Source organism: Corythoichthys intestinalis, chromosome 15 (genome assembly GCF_030265065.1).
Source record: "Corythoichthys intestinalis isolate RoL2023-P3 chromosome 15, ASM3026506v1, whole genome shotgun sequence".
NCBI classification, from domain to species: Eukaryota; Metazoa; Chordata; class Actinopteri; order Syngnathiformes; family Syngnathidae; genus Corythoichthys; species Corythoichthys intestinalis.
Window position 1 is genome coordinate 12266473 of NC_080409.1, and position 20720 is coordinate 12287192.

The 20720-nt window shown below is 40.1% G+C and overlaps 1 protein-coding gene across 3 annotated transcripts in view; it reads right to left on the bottom strand.

Moving 5' to 3' along the window:
• The window catches only part of tmem260 (transmembrane protein 260), a 131037-nt gene extending 114345 nt beyond the window's left edge, over nucleotides 1-16692 (bottom strand). For all 3 annotated transcript variants that reach the window (XM_057858894.1, XM_057858893.1, XM_057858892.1), the window contains exon 1: nucleotides 16339-16692. In XM_057858894.1, the coding sequence (XP_057714877.1) occupies nucleotides 16339-16447 (109 nt within the window). In that variant the 5' untranslated portion in view covers nucleotides 16448-16692. The remainder of the gene's footprint in view (nucleotides 1-16338) is intronic.
• Nucleotides 16693-20720: the final 4028 nt, after the last annotated feature.

The following is a 20720-nucleotide window of genomic DNA, read 5'->3' on the forward strand; positions in this document are numbered from 1 at the left end:
AAAAGGAAAATGCCTGATTTAATCAGTACATGAGTCAGTGACCTCATGTTTTTTTCCAGAAAATGTTGGTCAAGCTCAAATTGTGTTAATCTGGGGGACTATTTTTCTGGGGGAAAAAAAGACTAATTTGAACATACAAATATCACACATAAAATTAGGGTAAAAGGCACAGTAAACAGCACTCATACCTTGGCAAGCTTACTGTTACATTTAATGCCTACATTTGGTGGCACACGAGGATCCCTAACTCTTATCAGTCTAATGGAGCGTGAAGTCAGAACTCCTCCACCTGCGCAGCTTAAACACTTTCACAGCTCCATTTCACCGGGAAGGAGCAGCCAACACTTGCCGCCGCTTCCACAATTTCTCGTCCTTCGTCAGCTTCCGATTTTCCCTCAGCGGTGGCACACTTTTCCACTATTCGACATAAATCAAGCTAAGTGAGAAAAAGCATCTCACAGTGAGGCAGTTCTGCAGCCCGCCGCCAAACAAGGGACGATACAGACTCGACGGGGGAGCGTTGAGGTTGCCAAGAGTCTTTGTGATAGCGGAGCACGGGCACCCACACCGGTCTTCCCGTAATCCGCAGCATTTCCACACTCCGCATTCCTAGACAACAGTGTGCCCGCGGGGCTGTGCTCAAACTTCTCCAGGGCACATCACACCTAAAGAGATTAGGACATGGAGACGGAGACCTGGGGAATTCAGCTGGCACTATCGGAACGGGCATCCTGCACCGTCCCTAAACACTGTGGCGAAGAGGCTGGCCATTTTTTTTCTTTCGAAGCCCCCCCCCCCCCGTTTTACCATCCTCATTCATGAGAGCGGGCAGGCTATTCGGTGCTAACTGGTTCAGCGTTTCATACGGTTGCAATGTGCAAATGTGTGTTTTTTTCCGCAACTTGTATGCCAGCGTGCTGCTCAGCTAACAAGCAGCAGACCCTTCATTTGGCCAATTTAAAAGTCTGTAACTTCACTATCTCAACGGAACATTCTCTGCAAATATGTAAGGTATTCTTCCACTGCATCACAGGCGCGTCGGCCTACAAGGAGAGTGAACGAGTGAATGAGATGCAGTCCACATTAGGGGTGGGAACCTCATGATACGATACAAGGTTCACGATAACGATCTCACAATAAGGCTATGAAGCAATTATCGATACATGGGTCAGAAAATCGTTCTAGGATAACAACAACTATATAACTATATCAACAATACAACTAATGAACAGAAAAATAAGCTCTTTTAAACCTTCAGCTGTGAATAGGAATGAGTTCATCACTAGTAGAAGTCCAATCCGTTTGAAATGGGAGGGATGGCAGCGAGTGAACGAATGAATGAGGTCAGTGGCAGCCATTGCCAGGAAATGAGTTCATTTTGGGGCATTTCACGTCATTTCTTGTAGATTTTCTGTCACTTCCTTCTCCTTTTGGGGAATTTACTGGTCACTTCCTGTTGATTTTGGGACATTTACAGGTTATTCCTGTTGATGTTGGGTAACTGAAAAGGAAGTGACTCAAGAAATGAATAGGAAGTGACTCTAAGGAAAGATAATGACATTCAGGAAGTAACCTCTAAATGCCCCAAAATGAACAGGAACTGATCTGGGAAAAAAAATTTTTTTTTTAATTAATAAATCACAAGAAAGACTGGGGCTGCATTTCAATAACGGTTTTATGCGCCCTCGCTCACTTGCCCTAGGCAATTGCTCTTGGGGGAATCCCCCGCTGCCATCCTAAGGGCTATTCCATTTCTCTAAGCTTAAGTGAACTAGGTGAGATCGACCCCTTGAGGGCTTAGTGATCAAGTCAACAACGATGGTCACTTCAGAGCTCCCTATATCCCATAATGCATTGCAGTGGTGCACGGAAAATACAGTGCTGGCCAAAAGTATTGGCACCCCTGCAATTCTGTCAGATAAAGCTCAATTTCTCCCAAAAAATGATTGCGATTACAAATTTTTGGGGAATAATGTCTTCATTTATTTTACTTGCAATGAAAAAACACAAAAGATAATGAAAAAAAAGTTAAATCATTATCATTTTACACAAAACACCAGAAATGGGTCGGACAAAAGTATTGGCACACTCAGCCTAATATTTGTTAGCACAACCACAAAATAACTGCGAACAACCACTTCCGGTATCCATCAATGAAATTCTTATAATGCTCTGCTGAAATTTTAGACCATTCTTCTTTGGCCAACTTCTCCAGGTCTCTGAGATTTGAAGGGTGCCTTCTCCAAACTGCCATTTTCAGATCTTTCCACAGGTGTTCTATGGGTTTCAGGTCTGGTCTGGTCAAGTCTCCAGTGCTTTCTGTCAAACCATTTTCTAGTGTTTCTTGAAGTGTGTTTTGGGTCATTGTCCTGCTGAAAGACCATGACCTCTGAAGGAGACCCAGCTTCCTCACACTGGGCCCTACATTATGCTGCAAAATTTGTTGGTAGTCTTCTGACTTCATAATGGCATGCACACGGTCTAGCAGTCCCGTGCCAGAGGCAGCAAAGCAACCCCAAAACATCACGAAACCTCCACCATGTCTGACTGTGGGGACTGTGTTCTTTTCTTTGAAGGCCTAGTTTTTTTTCCTGCAAAATTTATGTTGATGCCTTTTCCCAAAAAGCTCTATTTTTGTCTCATCTGACCAGAGAACATTCTTCCAAAACGTTTTTGGCTTTCTCAGGTAAGTTTTGGCAAACTCCAACCTGTCTTTTGTCTCTGGGTCAGAAGTAGGGTCTTCCTGGGTATCCTACCATAGTGTCCCTTTTCAATCAGACGCCGACGGATAGTACTGGTTGACACTGTTGTACCCTCGGACTGCAGGACAGCTTGAACTTGTTTGGATGTTACTCGAGGATCTTTATCCACCATCCGCACAATCTTTCGTTGAAATCTCTCGTCAATTTTTCTTTTTCATCCCCATTTAGGGCGGTTACCCACAGTGCCATGGGCTTTACACTTATTGATGACACTGCGCACTGTAGACACAGGAACATTCAGGTCTTAGGAGATGGACTTGCAGCCTTGAGATTGTCCATGTTTCCTTACAACATTGCTTCCCAAGTCCTCAGACAGTTCTTTGGTCTTCTTTCTTTTCTCCATGCTCAATGTGGCACACACAAGGACACAGGGCAGAGGTTGAGTCAACTTTAATTCATTTTAACTGGCTGCAAGTGTGATTTAGTTATTTCCACCACCTGTTATGTTCCACAGGTAAGTAAAAGGTGCTGTTAATTACACAAATTAGAAAAACATTACATGATTTTTCAAAGAGTGCCAATACTATTGTCCGGCCCATTATTGGAGTGTTGTGTAAAATGATAATGATTTTTTTTTTCTATCCTCTTTTGTGTTTTTTCATTGCAAGCAAAATAAATGAAGATATTACTACCAAAGCATTTGTATTTGCAATCATTTTCTGGGAGAAAGTGAGCATTATCTGACAGTGTCAATACTTTTGGCCAGCACTGTATGTCCATGCAGTGGTGATAATGAACCCCAGACAACGTTGGCACCTGTCTATTTACCACCAAAGAAGAAGAAAATGAATTAAGAAGCCAGCACGGTGTTTGAATGTTATACCAAACTGCCCTTCAATTGTAAAATTCCTCATTGCTGTTAAAAAAATACATAGACTGTTTGTGACAGTCATGGCAGAACGTATGGAATCACAGGCGTGCCCAAAAATAAATATAAAGAGAAATGAATGAATAATTAAATAAAAATATAAAAGTATATTTTGTCATTAAAAATCACAAAAGTAAAAAACTGACAATTTTTGTCATTGACTTTTCTATTTCGCTAGCCTTTTCTATTTTTGCTTTTAACAAAAGGAAGGGTCTGTCAATCAAATGACGTTGGGAGGGACTGAAACTAAAACTGATTTAAACTAAAGTAGGTTACCGTGTCCTTCGGACTATAAGTCGTACCTGAGTATAAGTAGCACCAGCGCAAAAATGCGCAATGAAGAGGAAAAGAAAACATTTAAGTCGCACCGGAGTACAAGTCACATTTTTGGGGGAAATTTACTTGATAAAATCCAGCACAAAGAATAGATATGTCATCTTGAAAGGAAATTTAAAATAAAGATACAATTAATGTTGCACCGATACCATTTTTTGGCCCCAATACCGATACCTGGCTGTGCAGTATCGGCCGATACCGATACCATACCGATACCACCCCGTTTATATATATATATATATATATATATATATATATATATATATATATATATATATTTTTTTTTTTTTTTCCCTTAATTTTTTTTTTTTCTTCTCCAAAGAGCTACATAATTGGATGTGAAATCATTGCTATCAAGGCTTTGTCAGGCTGTTGCTTACCTTTGCAAAATAGGAAAAAGTACACTAAACCCTAGTAGACAATAGTTGAATAAACCTTTGAATAAACCCAAAATAGTGCTAAATTTGTGAAATTAATAAAACATGTATAATACTTGCCCAACAGTAAGAAAGTACAAATAAATTCATAATAATAAACTCTGAATGAACTGAATAAACTTTTTTAAACCTCTCAAAGTCCAAACAGTGCAACTTTCATGAAATTATTGTCACATTCTGCTGCTGGTTAGATTGTGTTTTCTTGCTGGGCTGGTAGTGGGGGCGTTCCTGACATCACACTTGAATCCAATGCAGGCTCATCAACGCAGCATTTAAGCACGGGTGACCTCAGAGAAGGCTGCCGAGATATTTGCCTTGCTGATCGCTATTTGACATCTGGCACAATAATCTCACTACATTTGCTTGTTACGCCCCTGCATTGGGTTTTTCTGTTAGTGTGCTGCTCTCGTTTGTAACCGCTGCCTATCGTCTTTGGTAACCTACGAGTTTGTCCGTCGACCTGCTGTCACGGACTCCTTTTGTTATTTCTACTATCCCGCGATTGCGTGTTATTTTTTGTTTGCAATCATTAAACCCTTTTATGTATCCCCCGCTTGTTGTCTGCTTCGAGGTTCAACCTTGTTTCCGCTTTTGCGGACGCTAACAATTATAAGTAATAATAATTGACCACAGCATCCCGTCTCTCTTTTTTTCGGGAGGTGGGAGTCCCTTATTTCTATTTCTGAAAGGTGGCAACCCTACTTTGGAAACACTTCCCAAATTACTGCGGCATTTCTTTCAGTAAAAGACAATAAAAGTAAAGTAGACGAAGTGAACTGACCAGAGATTGTTGCTCCGGTCCAGCGGCCTTCTTCCTCTGGATAGCAGTCCTGCTCTTGCAGGCTCAAACTCGTTGTGTTCGTTCACGTTTCGTCTTCAAATGTTTTATCAAGTTCGAGGTATTGAAACTGGCCGATTTAACTCCACATCTCCAAACTTTAAGGCCGCAAATCTTGCATGCAGCCATTGAGTTTAATCGAGGGGATTTCTATTTGGAAATATTTCCCGACCGCCGCCATATTTCCTAGTTTGTTTTTCGTCCATATGAAAAAGCCCCCTTTTGATTGGTCAGGAGTGGCTATTGGCTTGCACTCACTGGTCTGGAGCAGGCCAATAGCGATAGCTGCTTGGTGTTCACGTGTCATCACACAACACAGAGACAGAGTGTAGTGAGCGCCAGGAGGAGAAAAAGGCTGTGGTCAAATGTTATAATAATGGACCGGTAAATGGTATCGGAGCCGTCTTTGTTGGTACTCGCCGATACCGATACCACCATTTCGGGCCGGATCGGCGCCCCCTGCCGATACTAGTATCGGTATCGGTGCATCTTTAGATACAATAGAGAACAACATGCTGAATAAGTGTACAGTATGATAATGTTACATGATGCATGAAGAACGAAATGCGAACGTGGCCGCTATGTTAATGTAACACAGCTGTTAAGAGTTATTCAGACAACTATGGCATTAAGAACATGCTAACAAGTTTACCAAACCATCAGTGTCACTCCAAAACACCAAAATAAACATGTGAAATTATATAATGTGTTAATAATTTCACACATAAGTCGCTCAAGAGTATAAGTCCCACCCCCAGCCAAACTATGAAAAAAAACTGACTTATAGTCCGAAAAATACGGTAAATGTATTTAAACAACAAATCTGTCTACAAATTATAAGGTAAAGACAAATAAATAAATAATGAATTGCCCAAATAAAATTTCATACAAAACTAACAATTATGATAATTCCCAGGTACCCACATATTGCCATCAAGAGTGGAATACGTCTACGTCTTAATGACATGAGTCTCCGTATATTTTGTGTGATTTGGAATAGGCAGTATAGCGCCACTTCAACAACATGTGGTTGATCCATGATTGTCTGGTCTGTGAGTGAACGAGAGCAAGTGTGTTGCATTTATGTCTTTCAATCCCCTCCGCCCACTTTCCCTCCGCCCTCCAAGTGGCCTCCGTGTGACGTCATAAGTGCCTAGGGCAGGGGTTGGAAACCTATGACTCGCGAGCCAGATCTGGCTCTTTTGACAGCTGCATCTGGCTCGCAGAAAAATCTTTAATTATTAAAAAATAAAAAATAAAAAGTTTCGTGATACTCCGTTGCGCATTGCGTGAAACCGCGACGGTCATCGGTCATGTGCTGGTGTTGTGCAGTAATGAGCAGACGTGACTTTTGTAGCATATGTTAACTTTTTTAATGCTCCAACAACACTCACACTAGATATCATTATATAGCAAACTAGATGTGCTACGTTAGGACCCCCCCCCCCCCCCAAGTCCCATGTCATAGGCTGCGTGAGCCCAGGGTGATCATGGGACACGTAGTCCATATACTACAACCGGCGACTAGAAAGCCGGTTCGCAGTGATTCATGTGGAAAAGTGGCAAACATACATGTCGTTGTGTCTATCTTTCTGTTCATGTATCAATCGCATTGGGAATGCAGATGAAGCAGAGACACTGTTTAATTTTTAGACCGTGACGTTGCATCGTAAAGGAGAAGTGGGACGTTATATACCCGCCCCCGCATAGAAACCATTATATTTGTGCTACTTTTCTCCGGTAATCTTTCAAAAACAAACATTGCTGTTATGGAACTTGTAGAAACAACTGTAGATATAACGACATGTGAAGGATGTTTTCTTCATCCGTTTCCCGAAACCAAAAACTTAACGCCAGCTAGATGAAGCCATTCACATTTCATATGCAGTAAACATTTTGTTGGGTTGGCATGGTCCTTCAGAGGACAAAGAGGTAAGCCATTTTGATATTTTTTACTTATTTTTTAGCATGGCGTTTTGCCGTGCTGCTTGTCTGACAATGAATGACCTGAAAAGAATTAAAATGGTATCTGACTGCCACTGTTACCTTTTCTGTTGTAAAAAAAAAAAAAAAACTTTAATAAGGGGGAAGTGTAAATAAATCATAGAATTAAGATTTGTTATTAATGAAAAACTGTTCGTTGGCTGTCAACGAGTCGAATTTGCGATCGCGACACAAAAATAGTTATGTAAATTGCTATTTTTAATATAATATACAAGATTGACGGTGCATATGGTGGTAAAAGAGATTGTAGAAACAGGAGTATGTCATTGTCAGTAGCGTAAGAAAAAGGTGTCGATAAAAAAGCTAAGGCTGTGCTTAGGTCGGCTCGTTTTTTTCTGTCTTTTTCAGCCCTTGACACTCAAGCCATCTCTTTAACTGAACATTTGTATGTTCTTCCACATCTTTATCAGTGAATTTGGCACCAGTGACATTATTTTCAGACAGAATTGGTAGGTTTAGCTCTGTAAACATCTCCTTCGTACACTATTTCCATTCCTTTACTATTGGGGACAAACGGAAGCGTGTCCCCCCCTTAGCAACATTAGCTAACGTCATGAATATTAATCAGCGGAGGTGACGTGTAGCGTGCGGTACGCCATTGAGGTCGCCGTATTTTGCTGTCAAAAATTGCGGCCGATATGCGCATGTGCGTGAAGCAGACTTCCCTCATTTTTAGTTTCGTTTTCCACGTTTGTCAGCTAATTTTAGAAACCCTTTTGAGAAGATGGCAAAAAGAAAAAAGACGAGGAGTGTCATACTTTTAAGCAGAAATGGACAGAGGAATTTCCCTTTGTGGAGAGTATTTGACGACTTTTCGGATAAAGAAAAGATAATTAAACAGATAAAAGACGTTCACGATCGTATCATCATGATGTCTAATCAAGGTGAGGCAACGTAAGTGAAGGACATATATGCAGCACCGTTTTTTTTTCTCTCGCTTTGGATGAGTCAAAAGACGTAAGCAGTCTATCTCAGTTCAGCGTGATTGCAAGGTTTTGACTATGAAAAGGACAACAAGAGGGGAGGGTTTATCCAAGTCCTTCACTGAGTTCGCTAAACAAAAAAAATCTACCGATGTATAAACATGTTTCAGTGTGCGGATTCGTGGCGCTTCGTGAAGATGAAAAGAGACGCATCCTAAATTTCTCAAAGCCTGCATGAAGCTTAAAGTGCTTGTGACACGAAAAAGCATGTTTATTTCATAATACACGCAGTATTTTATGATCCTGAATGATATGGACCACTTGGATGTGTGTGGAAGCGATCGCTATATTTATTTAGTTTTTTGAATCCCGCGCCATGAAAACGAGTGACTTCCGGCTTCGGTCTTGCATTGAGGAGGAGGGCGCTGTGACGTGTACGGGAGGAGGAGTCCTCTTCACTTTATAGCCGTACTGTTGTCTGAGAAGGACTGGGGATTCAGTTGATTTTGCGGATTAATTTGTTTATTTTCCGCATCACGCCAGCCAAACGGCTGCAGAAGGCGTGTGCGCCTTTTTGGAGTTTCAAAAGGTTCCCATTCACCGTGGATATTGGCTAAAAACAAGCCGTACGACTGTGGGACCATGGGACTTAACGAGGAAGTGAGTAAACATCTTGTTTCGTATTATGTCAAATACTGGGATCATTTTAATACGGAGGTGGCTTGCATTTTGTGGCTGACATGCTCATTGTCCCCTTGGCCGAAAGCCGGCGGCTTGTCGCACATTCTCCCGCCGGGCGAGCACTATACTCGGCTTTTTCCCCTCTTCATGTGCCTGGCGTTCTGTCAAATTTTCCACCCGATCAGAAATTGCAACTTTGTGTTAAAAATAGCCGCGAATACAGCGATTACAAAGTAAACACAACAAACTTTAAATAAAGGACTACTGACGTTTGATCATTGATAGGCATGTAAAAAGCTGTTCTCATGCACATTAGCTGTACGTTAGCTGCACAACTGCAGCCGCCCTTCTCCGGGGAACGAGCTTTAAATTGCTCTTCCCCGGGCGGTTTGCCGATGGGCGAAGACAATCGACAACCCAGTCGTCACGTCAAATGACCCGGGCTAGTTATGTGTGATTTTCCGCTTCGAAGACTTTTGAAACATCACTCGGTTCGGGTTAGCATGTCGGCTAGCTGTCACGCCTCTTGGTTTGTTTACATTCTCCAAAGCTGGGGAAGGGAAATGACTCCCTGGATTTTTTATGTGTGACGGAGACATGGCTGAGCACCGGTGAGTACTCTTCTCTCGCCGAGCTGTTACCACCGGAATGCTGCTATTTTAACTCGCCGCGAGCTGAGGGTCGAAAAGGAGGTGGAGTAGCAGTTGTTTTTAAAACTTCTTTTATAAGCCGGCCGATCAGCCTGCAAGCACCCTGCGTGACTTTTGAGCACTGCCTGTTCGAAATTGGTCGCTGGCACGCTGTACTGTGCGCTGTCATTTACCGACCACCCAAGTACAACAAGGATTTTTTAAGTGACTTTGCTGAATTCTTGGCTGAAATTTTACCAAAATATGATCGTGTCCTCATTCTTGGGGATTTTAACATTCATGTCTGTTGCCCTGATGAGCCAATCTCCGGCAGCTTCTTAAATGTTATTGACTCTTTTAATCTTGTCCAATCGGTGGTCGGACCTACCCATCAACTCGGCCACACGCTTGATTTGGTGCTATCGCATGGGTTGTGTGTGTCCAATCTGAACATTCATGATGTAGTATTTTCAGACCACATGCCCATTGTATTTGACGTTCCTATTCGGCGGGAAGCTAAACTTTGCGCACCCCCAAAACGCTGTCGCACATTTCACTCCTCCTCTCCAGCTCTTTTCTCATCGACTTTTTTGGATATAAGCAACGATCTCCCTCATTCACCCGAGAGTTTAAATACTGACGAACTGGTTGCTTCTTTTAATACTGTTTGCTTACGAACATTAGACACGATCGCTCCCCTAAAAAATCGGCACGTCAAACCAGCACCGGAGCCCTGGCTTAATGACGTCACTCGCGCCGCCAGACGAGAGTGCAGGAGAGCGGAGCGCTCTTGGAAAAAGGACAAGCTGCACGTTTCCTGGGAGATCCTAAAAGACTGCTTGGTGAAATATCAGAAGACTGTGAAAGCTGAGAAGCACAAGTACCTATCGGAAATTATTGCTAGTAGTAATAATCCCCGTGCTCTCTTCAAAACTATCAATTCTGTCCTCGATGCTCCAATTTCCCTAGATCCTGATGCATCAAATGAAAAATGTGACCGCTTTCTTCAATGCTTTATTGACAGAGTTGCTACAACTAGAGCCTCTATTTCACCATTTTGCAATGATCCCTCCGTTCCCATGCGCTGTTCATCTGTTTTCGCCCAGTTTGAGCAAGTTTCTTCTTCTTTGGTCGAAAACATTGTTAGTAATATAAAGCCCTCCGGTTCCCCCTCGGATGTAATTCCCCTTCGCTTATTTAAAGAGGTTTTTGACATCATTGCTCCACACGTCTTAAAAATTATTAACTGTAGTCTCCTTACTGGCACATTGCCATGTGACTTTAAGCATGCAGTAGTAGAACCTTTATTGAAGAAAAGAGGCCTAGACTCCACCCTCTGTTCAAATTTTAGGCCCATTTCTCATCTTCCATACATCTCTAAAATACTAGAAAAGGTTATCTATAGTCAGCTGCTACCATTCCTTGAAGAAAACCAGATTTCGGAACCATTCCAGTCTGGTTTTAAATCCCTCCACAGCACTGAGTCGGCACTTTTAAGAGTATCAAATGATATACTTCTGGCAACAGACTCTGGCAAGTTTGTTGTTTTAGTTCTTTTAGATTTATCTGCAGCATTTGATACCGTAGACCATCAGATTTTAATTTCTCGTCTTGAACACAGTGTGGGTATTCAAGGTGTCGCTCTTGAATGGTTTAAGTCTTACCTAAATGAACGGAGTTTTTGTGTGAAAATGGGCAATTTCATGTCCAAAAAGGCATCGCTTCCACATGGGGTTCCCCAGGGATCTGTTCTCGGCCCTCTTTTATTTTCACTTTATTTATTGCCTCTTGGTTCTGTTTTTAGAAAACATGGTGTTTCATTTCATTTGTATGCTGATGACTGTCAGATCTATTTTCCATTGGCGCAGAGTGGCACTTTCTGTCAACTTATTGAATGCCTCAACGATATAAAGTCGTGGCTCTCATGTAATTTTTTAAGTTTGAATGACAGTAAGTCTGAAGTCATGGTGTTCAAACCGAGTAGCCAGGCCTCCCTGAATGTTGACCTCGGTTCATTGTCTCCGTTTCTTAAGAAACAAAAATCTAGGGGTCCAATTTGATGCTGATTTTAAATTTGAGAAGCAGATTTCTTGTGTTGTTCGGGACTGTTTTTATCAGCTTTGCCAGATTGCTAAGGTGAAATCTATTGTTTCACGCTCTGATATGGAAAAATTGATTCATGCTTTTGTCACAACTCGGCTGGATTACGGTAATTCTTTGTATGCAGGTGTCGGTCAGGCGGCACTGGCCCGTCTGCAACTTGTACAAAACTCTGCTGCTCGACTCCTAACTAGAACCCGCAGGCGTGAACATATCACCCCAATTTTAGCATCTCTTCACTGGCTCCCGGTACATTACCGAATACATTTTAAGATATTATTATTTGTTTTTAAATGTTTGAATAATCTTGCGCCGCCATATTTGTCAGAACTGCTTCAGCCTTACAGTCCAACCAGAACCCTCAGATCAGCTGACCACCTGCTTCTAGTAGTCCCAAGATCAAGGCTGAAGCTTAGGGGTGACCGTGCATTTGCGGTGATGGCGCCCAGGCTGTGGAACCAATTACCACTTACTATTAGACAGGCCCCCTCACTTACGGATTTTAAATCACGTCTTAAAACATTTTATTTTTCTTCAGCTTTTAATGTGCAATGACAGTTTATGACCTCGTCTTTTATTTATTTTATTTTATGTGTTTGTTTTATCTTTCAAAGTTGACTTATTTTGCTGTGTTTTGCTATGTAAAGCACTTTGGTCTCCTTGGCGGATTTTTAAATGTGCTATACAAATAAAGTTGATTGATTGATTGATTGATTGATTGATTGATTGACAGAAGCCCGATTTAGGTGTCATAAAATATCGTTCGGGAGGTGCGACAGTGAAGGTGAAGTCGACAGTTTTGACCATTATGGAGTAATTTTGCCATGTCGTCCTGAAAAAGTGCATTTTTATTATTTCATATTCCATTTAGCACAAGACCATGTTATTTGTCACGACCATGCCATCTATTTAGCAATTGGGGAAAAATACTTGGATAAAAAGAATATCCTGTAAATATATTGAAATAGAGAGACTGAAACAATGACATTTTGCGGCTCTCTTCGTCGCGCTTTCCTCGTTGTGAATAATTCCCCCTCGACGGCCTGACTAGTCCTTCTCAAGCCATTTATTTAGCTATTGGGGAAAAATACTTGGATAAAAAGAATATCCTGTAAAAATATTGAAGTAGAGAGACTGAAACAATGACATTTTGCGGCTCTCTTCGTCACGTTTTCCTCGTTCTGAATAATTCCCCCTCAATGGGCTGAATAGTAAAACCGATGAGCCCATTCTCCCGCTGACGTCATCCACCTGTTGGGGACGCTAGAGCCCTATAATGGTAGGCGTGGTTAACCGGCAGATTAAAAGACTAATTTCTCGTCATCTGCGCGTTGCTAAATTGTTGTATATAGTCGAATCGTCTCAAAATATGATTCTAATTCACATAATAATGCTATTTAAGACTTTTTTTTCTCCCGTCGTATGCTCTTTAACCCCACCAAGTATCAACCAGACTACAAAGCCATCAGCAAAACCATGCAGCAATTAACGCACATGCCCCGCTCAAACAAATTAAAATGACAGCACAGTGACATGTCCACTTGTTACTTGTGTTTTTTGTTTCCCTCTGCTTGCGCTTTGGTGCGACTGAATTTATGGGTTTCAGCACAATGAGCATTGTGTAATTATTGACATCAACAATAGCGAGCTACTAGTATATTTTTTGATTGAAATTTTTACAAATTTTATTAAAACGAAAACATTAAGAGGGGTTAATATATAAAATTTCTATAACTTTTACTAACATTTATCCTTTATGAACTACAAGTCTTTCTATCCATGGATCGCTTTAACAGAATGTTAATGCCATCTTGTTGATTTATTGTTATAAACACAATAAACAAAATACAGTACTTATGTACAGTATGTTGAATGTATATATCCGTCTTGTGCCTTATCTTTCCATTCCAACAATAATTTACAGAAAAATATGGCATATTTTATAGATGGTTTGAATTTCGATTAATTACGATTAATTTTTAAGCTGTGATTAACTCGATTAACAATTTTAATCGTTTGACAGCCCTAGTATGTACATATAGTAGTAGACTACAAAATTAATACTATAAATTTAATTTTTGTTACTATGTGTATGTGTGCCTTTCATTCAAAATAATAGTGTTAATATTTCAGTGTGCCCCCTGCTTTATCTATTTTCAGGTTAAAACAAACAAAAGTTGAAGAGTTTTTCCCCTCCCCAAACAATGCGGAATGCACACCAAAAAGAGCATCTGAACTCACAAAAAGTATTCTGAAAATGATTGTCCCGGACATGAGGCCCATTGCAATTCATTTTAACATTTAGAACAATATAGACATACCACAAAAAGAGTAAGAAGTGTTTTGACTCCTGTTAAAAAGGTGAAGTCACAGTGTTTCCATTTAGATTTTTTTTTGCACTAGTTAATGCCAGCAGTATTTGATCTCACTGTTTGTGATTTATTATTGATATTTATATTATTTATTTATACTAGGGATGTCCCGATCCAGGTTTTTGCACTTCCGATCCGATACCGATATTGTTTTGCACTGTCGATCCGATACCGATACTGGCCGATACCGGCCTATCTGAGCATGTGTTAAAGTTTAAAGTTATTTAGCCTCCTTACTTAGTTGTCAGACTCATGTTGAAAAGGGTTTTAGTACTCTTGATAACAACTAGCCAGCTGAATTAGGTGAGTTTGAATAACACACAACAGTTGGTAACAAAAAACTGACCTGTTTATTCAGTGACAAACACAAAACATTATAAATAACAACCATAAATGGCATAGTCAGTCAGTAAAATGTGCAAATAATATTGTAAACGGTCTTAAAAAAGCAAAACACACCAACAACCTCAGTGGAAAATCCCACAAACCCTCTAAGCTATTAGATGCTTTTTATGTTTCGTGCATTAGTTACAATAATTGTATAAAAAGCCTCTTGGGTTTAAATAAACGACTATTTCAGTATCAAGTTAACATTTTAAAACAGTAAATAAAATACTCAAGTCCCCATTCTGTATCAGCAGCTTTAAACAACATTCAATTCATTTAATTTTGTGGATCAACTGTTAAAGTTGTTAAAATTGCTCCCGTTATGCCATAATTTCCCTTCAGTCTACTTTCGACATGTGAAAGTTTTAAAACTGTTTTGAAGATAGATTCAAGTCAAGATTTTGCCGATTTAGGAGTATTTTAAAGATAAAAAGTTAATTAGGTTCGCTTGGAAGGTTCACAACAGCCTACTAGGGAAGTCTCCTGCTTTAAGATGGCGACTGTTTACTAACGCACCTAGTTTTCCATACTTCAATGTTGCTAACGCCGTCGAGTCTGTCATTTTGCATCTAGTTCTATATACATATGATATCCATTATCTACAGTAAAACGATGTTGACGTAGTTTGTAGCGGCTGTCAACAGCAGTCAGGTATTCTTGTGTTTTTTTATCCAGCGGCATGAGTTGAATTAAAGCCGTGAGTCGAGCATGGGCATTACCCGGGTCTATGACAACTTAGCATGATGTTTACTCTCGGGACGCAATGCGGTCCGTTTCTCATTGCGTCCCGAAGACCGCGCTGTGTATTAGTTCTGCTTTACTTGACATATTTCAATAATCGGAATTTGGATGTTTGTGAATCGTTCTCGAACCTTCCACGGCTGAATCGCTCATGGGTGTAATGACGGCTGGACATGCTGTACCATGGTTCTAAGTGTTGGATGGTGCGTCTTTACTCACGAGAGATAATGGCTCGTCATCCAGAATGAATTCTTCGGCAATGACTCTTGTTATTCCCTGGGGTTTGGGACTGTCGAGTGCCAGTTTGTCACGCATAGCAAAAGTTTCTGTCATTGTTAGTTGCGTAGGACCTTTCTTTTTGTCTTCAATTTCTTAACATACTCCTCATATTGTTTGTGGTGGTATTTCGCTAAATGCTTGATTAGGTTGGTTGTATTAAAACTTCTTACAGCTTTACCACCACGCTTGACTTTATTGTGGCATATGTTGCATTCTGCCTCTTCGTCTTTGTCGTCCTTTAAGGTGAAATGATCCCACACAGCTGACATTTTTACCGATAAAGTCTCGGTAAATTGGGAGACGGTAATGTAGTGTGTTGAAGGTGTGCCGTAAAATGCGGACCGAATTTTAGGGAAACCGAAGCAAAAACTGGAATGGATTATGTAATTCGGTGCACCGGAGTTAAAAAAAAAAACTGGATCGGAAGTCTGGATCTGAATTTTTCCGTGTCGGTTGATCCGATTCGCATTTTTTTGCCCATATCGGCGTCCGATCCGATCCAAATATCGGATCGGGACATCTCTAATTTATAGATTAATACAGAATTTAGGTTCCAAAATTTTTTTGTGAATTAATAAGCTTCAACAAAAATGTCATTATTAAATTAGTTAAAAAAAAAAAAAAAATTATTAGATTAGTCGACTAATCGTAAAAATAGTCGGCCGACTAATCGAGAGGATTAGTCAGTTTGTACTGATGTCACATCAGTACAAACAGGCTGTCTGCCGAAACAAACCTCTCCAGTAGATGTCAGAAGGATGAGTGTGCACACTAGTAAGCATTCCATAGTTCATGTAAAAGCAACATGGTAGGGTTTAAAACACGGGTGATAATAAGTCTAGAATATTAAATTTTGCTTCCTTTATCACGTGTATTCTAACTACAGCTGGAGTGGCTGCCCGATATCAAAACAAACCCACGTGACCCCTTGAAGCAAGAAAGACGAATTAGTTTACAGACTACGGGTAATTTAACACCAACCTGAATCACCACCGGGGACTGTCTTCTGCACGCGCGGCACATAGAGAGCGAGAACACAGACGACGGTGGCGCCGGTCAACATCCAGCTTGTCTTCTCTTCTCTCGCCATTGTTTACGATAGGCCAAGTTGACAGTTTTACCTCAGAAGATAGTATGAGACAGCTAAGGACCCATGCTGTATTTCCGCTGCAGAATAAAGCAGTACGGCTGGATTCACTTGAAATTAGTAGCCCCTAACCCATGGAATATAATGCAACCAACGCAAAATATAGACACAACATTTAAAGAACTAAGGACGCAACACGCAGTCGTCGTTAAATTGAATCACTTCTTTTCCTGGTACGTATCCGCGCCAGTAAGTAAATCTCGCGAGACTATCGTCGATATATATATTTGTTTTTTGGTTTTTTTGGTTGACGTATCTTTATTTAAAAAAATTTTTTTTTTTTTTGGTTGATATATCTTTATTTGGAAACTATACAGGGCAAGAAAACGTAAGTGAAAGTAAAATAAGATATATACGCTATCATATTTGTAAAATGTTGACGTTTCAGCACTTATAATATGCAGAGGTGTGTAGAGTAGCCAAATAATTTTCTCAAGTAAGAGTAGTGTTACTTCCAAATAATATTACTCAAGTAGAAGCAAACGTAGTCATCCAAAAAATTACTCAAGTACAACTGAAAAAATATTCGTTGAAAGTAATACTCAATGAGTAACCTTGTGAGTAACTACTTACAATGTCTGTTTCTTTTTAAATAATCGTGTTTTTTTTTTTATTATTATTATTTCTCAGGACAACGTCACCTATATGAACTGTTATTTTTATACTGTACTATAACCTATTACATGACCATATTAGGCCAAATAGATGACACAAAAAACGTCGAATTTAGACTAGAACAGCACTTGAAACATCACCCGTCCTAGAATGCCCAGCAGAGGCCAATTTGGGTTTTTCCGAGGCAAATTCTAATGCTCCAGCATTCTCTGGGACTTCTACTGTTTAATCCTAAAACATTAGTCACCATTTTATCTTGTGCCTTATTGAGATAACAATGTCAACCATTAGTTTTTTGGGACCACATTACCATGCTGATAGAGTATTTTGAACCACTTTTGGAATTGTTTTGATTCCCTTTTTTCCCCCTTTATTCACTGTCGAGTGATCAGATTTTGACTGAAATAAAATTTTCTTTTGGAAAAAAAGAAACAACAACAACATGAAAAAAACATCACCCGTCCTAAGAGCGTGATCGCCCGCTAGTGAAGAAAAAACATTGTTACCTTTGATTGTTATAATTGAGCATGTTGTTATTGTTGCTACGTCTCATTGGTGAAAATGAGACAAAAAATAAAGTCAATATGGACAATAAAGAGGAAAAATGTAATGACACTAGTGTAACTTAAAGTTGCGGAGTAAGATTAGCGTTTCTTCTTCACAAATCTTCTTAAGTAAAAAGTTTTACGTTGTCAAACTCAGTAAATCTAAGAAGTACATTTTTCTCACAAAGGTACTCAAGTAAATGTTACCGAGTAAATGTAACGCGTTATTACCCACCTCTGCTAATTTGTTGTGGGTGAGAGTGACCAATGTTAAAATGATACTTCGAGTAAGAAGTGAAACTAACGAATAAAAGTTTTCAAATCTTTTTTATATTTTTAGTAAATTGAATACATATATCAATTCCTGGATTGAAGCCAAATTCATTTTGAACTGGGAGGGGTGACGGCAAATGATTGCCAGCTCCTCGCAGTCAAAATGGATTGGACATCTTATCACCATCAGCGGCACCAGAACATGTTCATTCATGACTAGCCCTCCAAGTTCAAACGAATTGGGCTTCTATCATCATCAAACGTCATTCAGTGAGTTCAAGGTATTGACCAGGCAGGCAGACACTGACACAAGCAGGCTAAAAGGAGCAAATATCAGAGTTTGGACGGTTAAATGCAGCAGATCACCATGACCCATTCACCTTTTTGGTTTTGCACAAGATGCCTCAAAAACAACAGGAAGTGACCCGATATACCAACCATCGCAGCAAAGCTGCCATTGCAATTTCTTCAGAATTTGCATTTTTTAGTTATTTTTGATTGGTCTCGACTTGGATTAAATTGTCAAGCTTTTGGAAAGTCGTTGTTAGAGTTGTTCTTCAAATAAAAATAATCAAAGTTAGTGTTATTGGAATCTGACAGTAGGTACAACAGCTTAGCTATGAGGTCAAATGCCAACAAAGGCCATTGCATCTCACCTAAGAACAGCTGGTTGCGCTAGAACCAGACCAGAGGCGATTGCGCTTAGACTGCAGGGGCAGCTCAGCTTCCCCCAAAATGTCCAAAAATAAGTGATCAAATGTATGTAAATTGTTGTGTGTATATGTCATTGACTAAATATGCGCTACAACACGGTCAACTTTTGTTCAGAATTAGCTTTTTATCACTGGTTATGACTCGGCCTGCTTTTCATTCATCAGCTTAACAGTCCTTTAAACAGTATGGACGCTGTGTTCTTTCCAGAGTTGAGTGCATTGTTTCACTGCAACGAAAAAAGACGAGTCATTGTTCTAAAGGCTGGGTTAATCCCGCCCATTGGACACCGTGCGTCTCTGGGGGTCTTTGAGCAGTGGGTGGCCCCGGACGCTCTGGTTCTCTTTATGATGATTTGGTGATCTGTCTAAGGCTGAATCCCTTTTTGATTGACAGCGAAATGAGCGAATCAGTGATCTTGTCATATTAACATCCACGGTAGGCCTTTTTCAATCTTCAGTCCGTTGTTCTGAGTTGAAGCGGAGACTTTCTTAATCATCTTAGCAACACTTGCTTTGTTAAAAACGACTGACGAAAAATGAAGCTTCTATTACTGGTGTGTTTTTCTGTTGTTGCTGCTTCTGTTTGGAGACTTCACTTCTAGCCAAGGGCATAGGTTTGCATAGGGACAGTTGGGACATAACACTACCAACTTTTCAGGATGCTCACATTGTCCCCACTAACATTTAAGCAACTTTATTTGCATTATATAATGACTTCAGTTATATAGGTAATTTGGAGTGTCTTCCCAAATGTTGCCAGGAAAGAACTGATTAATTATTAAGCGCGTTATTGTCAATGTCAGATTGACATTGACCCCTTTTTACTTGCTGAATGTGCCAGTCCATTTTTTTTCCTCAAGCACACGTCTGATTGGCTGATGACTTGACCCCCCCCCCCCACACACACACACACACACATGCACTCACAGCCCTGACAAAAATACAACATGTTGACAACATGCCACCTCCTCCGTCCCCTTCGGAGATGAGAGATATTTGAAGTTTTCTTCGGCCAACAGTTGCAGCATCATCTTTACGTAATGTAAAAAGACAACAATGTTGTGGAGTTGGGGAACACACCACAAATTTTGCTACTGAAAGTCCGACCTGCATCAGAGTTAGCATAACATTAAATTGTGTGAATTTGCTAACCTGCCAAACCCGAGTGGGAAGCAGCTTAGAGAGAAGTGTCCTCCTGTATGTGTTTTCTTCTGTTAATGTTAACTAAAATGTGATAAATGTAGTGAATTTTTATTTACTTTTGTTATTCCCTGACTAAAAAGTTTTTTCAGTCATATTTAATTTTTTTTTTTTTTTTTTTTTTTTTTTTTTTTCCAGACGGACAATGTTGGTCTTAAGACAAAAGTTTTTTTTTTTTTCATGCCTGGATAGTTAAAAGATTATAAACAAGTTTGTATTTTTTTGTTTATGTTAATATCACTTATGTTCAAATATTGCAATTTTAGTTTGCCAATAACATCCAGACATTTATTTAGGAAGTTTTCAAAATGTCTTTAGTAGTTTTTGAAAAGAAAAAAAAAAACGGTGTATCATCTGAACCAGTATACATAAAAGTTAGTATAAGGCCATACAGATTTTTTTGAATTGATCATTTAGCATATCAATTAATCAGGTTCATATTCATGAGACCACACCCTTGCTTTTAGCACTCTAGTTTCTTTCCCTATCGAGCAGCGGGTGCTGCTGAGCCCCTACGCCATCACAAAGCACTAACAGGCGGACACACATTGAGCTTCCCTTCATTGAAAGACCAGCATCCGCCACTCAACAGGACCAATCAGTGAGGAATGTTGTGAAAAAAGTGTCAAGAGCGAACTAGTAGCTACACAAGGTCAAGGTGCTTTTACAGGGTCAGCAAGGTAAGTGGACCACATGGTAGCAGCCTACAAGCAGATTAATCACATGTGTCGACTCGTGGAAGATGGCAAGTTTTGAAAGGGGGACCGTTACCCCCTGTTGGGTAAGTCTCCGTCGAAGTGTGAGGCCAGCCACTGATATTGGCTCAGCTTCCTTAAATTTCCCAGGTTGAAGGGTGTCTGCAATAAAGAA